We start from the raw sequence: 7,882 nt of genomic DNA on the forward strand, positions 1-7,882 counted from the left end.
GCAGGAAGTCAGGTTTTGTTTATTTACCATTGCGTGCACAATTTGTTTGGTTGGAGTGCAAAGTCAAAATTCGTTATTGTAAAACAGGATTACCTTTTCTGTTGTTTAGAAACTTAATTTGTCAGCATACTTGAAATCGCTGATTTCGAGTCGGTATGCATGAGGTTTACTTGAATTTAAAAAATTTTTCTGCACAAAACTTGAGGCTCTAACAGGTTCTAACTAACAGAACTTCCGTCCAGAAGTATGATTGCCCCCTCCTACCCCCTACCCCTCCCCCCTCCGTATAGAATGTTGTTCTTTGTTAAGTTATGGTTGTTTTCGTGACAATCCTCCAGACTCGTGTGGGAGACGCAGTCGCCCGATGGCTATTGCGTTGGACTCTAGGTCGAGAAGTTCAGGGTCGAGACCTTGTCAGGTCAATGAGTTGTGTCCTTTATGGACACGTTAATTGTGACGAGATGTTTGACATACTTGAGTCTAACATCTCCCACCTCCACCCAGGAGTTTTGATGGATACCAGCAAACTGTTTCTGGGAGTTCTGACAAAATGTAGGAGGTTGGCCTTGGGATAGACCAGACTTCTACCCAAGGGGAGTAGCACCAATCATAGTCACTTCATGCTACAGAAATCGGCTTGATGGGCCTTTTTGCTCGAGTACAGAGTTTACCATTTACTCTCTAAAGTCAAGCGGGTCAATGTGGGGCGAGAGTGAAGCAAACAAAACTAACAGAAAATGATTGATTTTGTCAATGCTTGATCATTGAACACTATCGGGCGCCCGCACAAAAATCACGACTCCTCTTTCGTTGGATATAATGACTGAACGCAAAACAGAAAAAACGTTGCTTTTTGTGATCGTGGAATTATGGCAGGAATAATTTTAAAGAAGACTAAGGTTGGCGTCGTTCACCGCGATCTCAAAAAAAGAAAGGATTTACAAAGATAGTTGTTGCTGTAAATGTTATTTGCTTATTTTCAGAGATCACGTTTTTCTTTTGTCGTACAATTCCAACACCTGGTACATCGAGATCTCACAAGAGACAAAAAGATGTGAGATTTTGTATAGAGGCTGATTTTATTTGTACAATATAGACGGGTTAAAGATAATTTTGTAAAGAATTAAAGAGTTTGACAGAAGAAGTTTAAATTGTGATTCAAATGTATTTCTTAATCAGCCAACCGCTACCAAGGAAGAACAACAAATAAACGGCCTGAGTTTTAGTATTTCATGCTAAATCATAAGGATTTTCGTGCTGAATACATGTTTGAGAATTTTGCACAGAACACTTTGGCGCAAAACACTTGAGTCTAGACACCGACGTATAGGATTCCGCTTGATTGTTTTGCGCGCTCGAGCTCCGCTCCGCCTCAATGGTTTACATCCATTTTTTTTTCTTATTTCTTTTTCATAGATGCGAAAGAGTCGCTGCTTGAAGACAACAGAGCACTTTCAAAGAGGGGAGCTGTACGTTCCTCCCTATATAAATGGTCCACCTCTACTGAAGATGGCAAAACAGTCGTCAAGATTCCCTATGTGGTTCAAGATGGTGTGTGACTAGCTTTTTTCATTGATGCAGTAGTTGATTGAGTAATTATCCCTTTCTTATTTCAAGGTGTTTGTCTGCCTTAAAGAAAACACTCAAAAGCGGACGAAGAGACCTTAGTTGAGAAATAATACATCGGAATAGTTGGAAAACCTTTTATATTTTAAAGAAGTGTTTTTCGAGGTAACTTCCCAGTCATTACATTTAGTTTATCCCATCATCTTTTTATTCCACAATAAATGACATGGTTTTACCCATATGATCTGTTTGTACAGATCTTCACTCCAAAGCTAAAACTGAGTTGCAGCGTGCCATTCAAGATGTACACGAAGCTACTTGTGTGAAGTTTCAGGCTCGAATTAGAGAGACCGACTATGTTAGTTTTCAGCCTGCAGTTGACTACCAAATGTAAGTACTAACCGGAAACGGCGGGAAGGGGAGAGAGAGTCCGGGTGGGAAGAAATGGGGGAGGGTGAAGTTTAGTCTCGAAACGAGAGGTCGTTCCATTTTTCCTTGAGAATGCAGCTATGGGGAAACTAACAGACTGGTGAAACCTTCTGTGATCGACCAAATGTAAAAGCAGCATCACTCAGAGTCGATGGGAACGCCTGAGAAGTATGCACACGTGTAGACGACCCACAGGGATAACAAGCTCGAGGCTGTAGTCAAAGTTTGGTCCTAATTTAAATTTTATTAGTTCATAGGATTCTTAGTAACTTTATTGATAATTTTTAGATGCTTTTCCAAAATTGGGAAACGCCCAGGAAAGCAAGATGTTATTCTTGGAACGGGCTGCGAATACAAAGGAACAATTTTACACGAGATCGTTCATCTGCTGGGGTTTTATCACGAACACAACCGAAAGGATCGAGATTCATACTTGAAAATTTATGAAGACAATCTTGATCCAGGTAGGCCTTGTTCAATTATGCTTTACTTTTTTTCTTATTGTAATCTACAGTTGGCGAAAAAATTGTTGACTCAGTGACCTTTTCAACCCCCTCTTATTTTTATCTCTTTTGCCCTTGTCAAGTCAACCTATCTGCCCCCCCCCCCCCCCACCCCCCAACACAATGTTGTATCTTGATTCCATAAACCTTTAGCTAAATACAAGCAATATTGATTGGGGCAAAGGGGTCATGTAAAGGGGGTCTTATGGACACAGGAGTGTTATTCTTTTCATAAATAAGACTAGTCAAACATGATGTGTCAAATAAATTTGTGGCTGATTGTAGGCAGAAATATCACAAATAAAGTACTTATGTGCCTGTAAACTCTGATCTACTATTTCAAAACTCGTGCATCGTGTTTCATCAGGGTTTCTAAACAAGAGAAATTAGATGAAAGGTACAAGCTTAGCCCTTTACACCCTAACATCAGTATGCATATTCTCCAGACTGTTCTCTGTTCATTTCGAACGTTACTGACAAGGAGAATTTGTTTAACAACCAAGAGCTTCTTCAGTTGATGACCATTTCCTTTATTCTCGTGACCTTAATGTGATATATATATTTTTTCTTTTTTCTGGGAGGGGGGGGGGATGGGTAGGGATTGTGAGGAGAAGTAAGATGCCAGTCACTCGTAGGGGGGTCAAAAGGTCAAGTGAAGTCGGTGATTTAAGATTGTCTTGTAAAAGATATTCATGGAATTTTTTTGGGGGGGTAGGGATTGTGAGGAGAATTATTATTATAATAATTTTTTTTTGGGGGGGGGTGGGTAGAGATTGTGAGAAGTAAGATGCCAGTCACTCGTAGGGGGTCAAAAGGTCAAGTGAAGTCGGTGATTTAAGATTGTCTTGTAAAAGCTATTCATGGAATTTTTTTTGGGGGGGTAGGGATTGTGAGGAGAATTATTATTATAATTATTTTTTTTGGGGGGGTAGGGATTGTGAGGAGAAGTAAGATGCCAGTAACTCGTAGGGAGGTCAAAAGGTCAAGTGAAGTCGGTGATTTAAGATTGTCTTGTAAAAGCTATTCATGGAATTTTTTTTTTTTGGGGGGGGGTAAGGAATTGTGAGGAGAATTATTATTATAATTATTTTTTTTGGGGAGGGGGTAGGGATTGTGAGGAGAAGTAAGATGCCAGTCACTCGTAGGGAGGTCGAAAGGTCAAATGAAGTCGGTGATTTAAGATTGTCTTGTAAAAGCTATTCATGGAATTTTTTTTTTGGGGGGGGTAGGGATTGTGAGGAGAATTATTATTATAATTATTTTTTTGGGGGGGTAGGGATTGTTAGAATAATTATTATTACAATTATTTTTTTTGGGGGGGTAGGGATTGTGAGGAGAATTATTATTATAATTATTTTTTTTAGGGGGGTAGGGATTGTGAGAAGTAAGATGCCAGTCACTCGTAGGGAGGTCAAAAGGTCAAGTGAAGTCGGTGATTTAAGATTGTCTCGTAAAAGCTGTTCATGGAATTTTTTTTGGGGGGGGTAGGGATTGTGAGGAGAATTAAGATGCCAGTCACTCGTAGAAGGTCAAAAGGTCAAGTGTAGTTAGCGTTTCGTAAACTTTGCCCCGTTTACTAGGGATAGAATTCTAACGAACTAGACTCATTCAAACTGTTTTATTCCACACTCGTATTCACTTATTTACAACGGGCGTGTAAACAGCTACTCTGCAAAATTTGAAAGAAATCACTCTCTTATACGATATTCTTTACATTGTGATTTGTTGTTGCTAAGTAATGATTTAGAAGGTCATTCAAGGTTATGTTGATCATGTAAACCGATCAATGTCCCAAAATCACTTAAGGTGATGCTTCTAGCTCTTGACATAATGTTCACACTCGTCATCTGACATGTGTCACGCACGAATCACAAAGTCTCCGACAAGAGATTTTAAGATTGTTTTGTAAAAGCTATTTAAGGTAGTTATGAATCACCTGAAAGGCATCTTCTTTATTTAATAGCTGTTAAGGACGAAGTCATGAAGAAAACTGACATGGACAATTTAGGCTTTGCTTACGACTTCAAGTCCATCATGCAATACAGCAAGACCACATTTGCTAAGTCATCAGGCCTGGTCACCATGGAAGCGAGGTCGGATCCTAATATGGAGCTTGGCAACGAAAACGCCATGTCCGCGGCTGATATCATGAAGATTAACAAGTTTTACAACTGCCCACAGAAAAACGACGTGTGTAAGTGGAAAAGGCAATAGAACTATTGAACAATCTGACTATGTTAAGTTGCAAATGTAAACACAATTGATAACCTCATAAGTAGGGTTTTTATTTTATTGCCAATCTGAAAGCAATTACTCCTTTCACTCTCAAGATCAAGAAATCAAATTCTTTACATTTCCTACAATGCATTTGTTGAAATTTTCGTGCGAGAAATTTGGCGTGAAATCAAACATAGACCTAATTTTTCTTCCCGTTACCCTTCTGCTTGAAAATATATTGACACCATGAAGAAGAATTCCTCCTTTCTCACTCCCAGGAGTGTTAAGGTTAAATAAATATCCCACGTAGACATGATCGGTTAACAGGTCCGGTAAGCAGACCGATTTGACATCGTGACGCACTTTACGTCGATCAAGTGTCCTAAATAAGATATATTTTTGTCGTTATCGAATCGCGAAGAGCTCCAAAGAGCGTTCACTCTAACTTATGTGTATTCGTCATTATGTATGTTGTCGGGAGCCGTAACAATCATCTGTTGAAAAGCTACTCCTTCTTTTCAAACTTAAACCCTCTACGCCTTAACGTCAGTCTCTATTTTCTCTTTACTGTTCTCTATACTTTTCCTTTGGCGCTGACAAGGAGAATTTGTTTAAAAATCAAAGCCTCTTAAGTTGGCTATCACTTCTTTCATTATCATGACCCTAATGAATGATTCAGTGGTACTTCTGTAGTGAAAAATCATAAATGCTGGTCACTCCTATGGTTCAGAGCTGCGGTTGCCTTGCTTTTCATAACGTTATTCGAGACACGTAACGGAATGGAGTTATGTCTGATCTTTTGTTTTATTCTTCAGATAAAAACATGGAGGTAATGGTGCAAACTGGTGATGGATATTGGGATGGTTCCGACGCCTTTTTGTACCTCGAGCTGATCGGTGATAAGGGGAGCTCTGGGGAGAGTAGTGTTGCAAAAGGCGGCCTTTACGACGACTTTGAGGGGAATGCGTAAGTGGCGACTAAAGCGAATTGTTAAACTTAACTAACATACTTACGATACAGTCAAGACAAGTTAAGTATTTTTGTAAGCCACATCTACGTTATATATTGATTTAAAAAAAACCGATGTCGTTTATTGCCATAATCAAATTTAAACCTGCATCTTTAAATACGCGGTATTTCTAAGATTTTGTCTTTTTGAGGATCTCATCTATCCGAAAATTATTTTTAGAAATTTGAAGTGAAGTTAAAGGAAAGATTGGAATCTTATCTAACTTAAAAGTGGTTAGGTCTACCTTATCTAATGACAGACTTAAACGCTGGACTACCCTGTGCAGTAAGTTAAAAGTACGGTTAAATATTTTAAAAGTGCACCATCAGCTTTCGTTTGGTTGGTCACACACAAGGACTTTAATCAAACCTTCAAAGGATCTGAGTATTATACTCCAGAGCCGTGTAATTTCTATCTCTGTCATTAAAAAGTATTGGTAAAATGATAACACTGGCTGCTCTGTGAAATCTCAGAGAGTGACCCAACCTTTCGAAGATTGTCTTTGAACGTGGTGAAAATTTTATGTAGGACGCTGATATTTTGAGTCTTGCGTTGCCGCTATCTAAGACGAAACAGAGCCTCATTTCCATTTTTTCAACCTCTTGATGATCAGTTCGAACAATTAGGAGCCATAGCGAAAGGCATATTTGCCTAAAAATTTTTTTTTTCGTGTGATAACCAGTGACGCAGCTGTTTTCGACCACGTTTTATGGTATCGCATCTATCGCCAGGTCACTAAGCTGTTTTTCAAAATGGTAGCGTCCATAATAGGACTATTTTAGCATGTTTGGAGACAACTTTCGAAAAGTCAAGTTACTTTTCAGTGGCGGAGAAGACCCAAAATATCTCTAATTAGATCAAAATGACCGTATTTGGTGATGTTTGAGTAATTCACTGAGGGTGTCTAAGAAATTTAATTTGACAAGCACATGTGAGGACTGACTAGTTTTTTGTTTTGTTTTTTTATTTCAGGAAAGACAACTACCTTGTTGCATTTAAAGACGTGGGCACTATTCGAAAGCTGAAGATCAGATTACAAGAAAACCCTGACGGAAGTTATTTTGACGGGTGGACTGTTGCCAAGGTAAGATTTACTGAAACAACTGTGCACTTAACAAATCGCTCGACAAACATGCAAGAACTAAATTTCATAAAGTATACTCGAAGAGAAGTCTAGGTAATAGTTGACGCGTTTGTCTCGGAATCTGGCCTTTCAGGCAAGCAAAATCACATTTCTTCATCAAGAGGTGTGATATGTGACATGGAAAGTTTTAGAGGAACTTGATGTTAAAATCAAGGGAACGTACATGTATTTTAAGGTGAGCGCTCTAATTTAGAGCCAAATAAAACGCTCTAAAAACTGTACCACAACCTTGATCATAAAATGTTCCCCTCTGTTTAGGCTTTTAACTCGTATCACATCACGTTCTTGTCTTTTTCCAATAAAATGGAGTTGCATCGATTAATAACAGTTACAGCAAGCTGGGAAAAGTTACTTCAAAGAAGCTACATCACCACTGGTGAATCCTGGAAACTATTTTGTCTCCTTCAATTGCAGTCCGTGTAAATCTTTGCCTTCTATAAACATCCCCGTTCCTTTTTGTTTATTCTTATCACTTAATCGTTTTTCTACGATGGTAAACGATCCCTGCAAGGTTTTTGTGTTACTTGACGAACCCACTTTAAAAAGCTAAAAGAGATCTTAAGTAGCTTATCGTAGCACTTATCATAAGAATCTTTTACTCTTCTGTAGATCACCGTCAAAGACGGAGACAAAACTTACATTTTCGGCGAAAGAGATGTTGATCCTGGAGAGACTGTTACTGTAAATGCTTCCTGAACATAATATTCCAGGCATTTATGGGTTTAATTTAAGCGTTCATTTGATTATGATAAACAAAATGAAGGTTAGATACCAATGCAGATGTAGTTTGATGTCACGAACCCCCATGTAAATGAAATTAAAGTGCAACAAGTGAACTTCCGTGACCTGTGCTATCGTATGAAAGTAAACTCAGTTTGAAAGGATCAATTTAAAAGCAGAAAATGGCGAGCCTTTGGCTTAAATAGTTGTTGCGAAAAAAGTGTAACATTGCAAGTGATTACCCCGAAAGGTATTGTGGGAGGTTTCAAGTCACGGTTCCTTGAATGTTAGTAA

The 7,882-nt window shown here is 38.7% G+C and overlaps 1 protein-coding gene across 1 annotated transcript; it reads left to right on the top strand.

Annotated features, from left to right (window-relative positions):
- Positions 1-311: 311 nt before the first annotated feature.
- LOC131779228 (zinc metalloproteinase nas-13-like) lies at positions 312-7,564 on the top strand. Its single transcript, XM_059095757.2, has 10 exons — positions 312-559; positions 984-1,054; positions 1,417-1,551; positions 1,824-1,942; positions 1,996-2,000; positions 2,284-2,459; positions 4,462-4,692; positions 5,531-5,681; positions 6,697-6,808; positions 7,478-7,564. The coding sequence occupies exons 1-10, from the start codon at positions 312-314 to the stop codon at positions 7,562-7,564; spliced, it is 1,335 nt and encodes a 444-aa protein (XP_058951740.2).
- Positions 7,565-7,882: the final 318 nt, after the last annotated feature.

This window comes from Pocillopora verrucosa, chromosome 8, assembly GCF_036669915.1.
Source record: "Pocillopora verrucosa isolate sample1 chromosome 8, ASM3666991v2, whole genome shotgun sequence".
NCBI classification, from domain to species: Eukaryota; Metazoa; Cnidaria; class Anthozoa; order Scleractinia; family Pocilloporidae; genus Pocillopora; species Pocillopora verrucosa.

Excerpts from the sequence above, each read along its gene's own strand:
- LOC131779228 (XM_059095757.2), top strand. The coding sequence starts at position 312 with ATGGTTGTTTTCGTGACAATCCTCCAGACTCGTGTGGGAGACGCAGTC. Across the intron at positions 4,693-5,530 it reads CCCACAGAAAAACGACGTGT|ATAAAAACATGGAGGTAATG; the intron begins GTAAGTGGAAAA and ends TTTATTCTTCAG. Across the intron at positions 5,682-6,696 it reads GACGACTTTGAGGGGAATGC|GAAAGACAACTACCTTGTTG; the intron begins GTAAGTGGCGAC and ends TTTTTATTTCAG.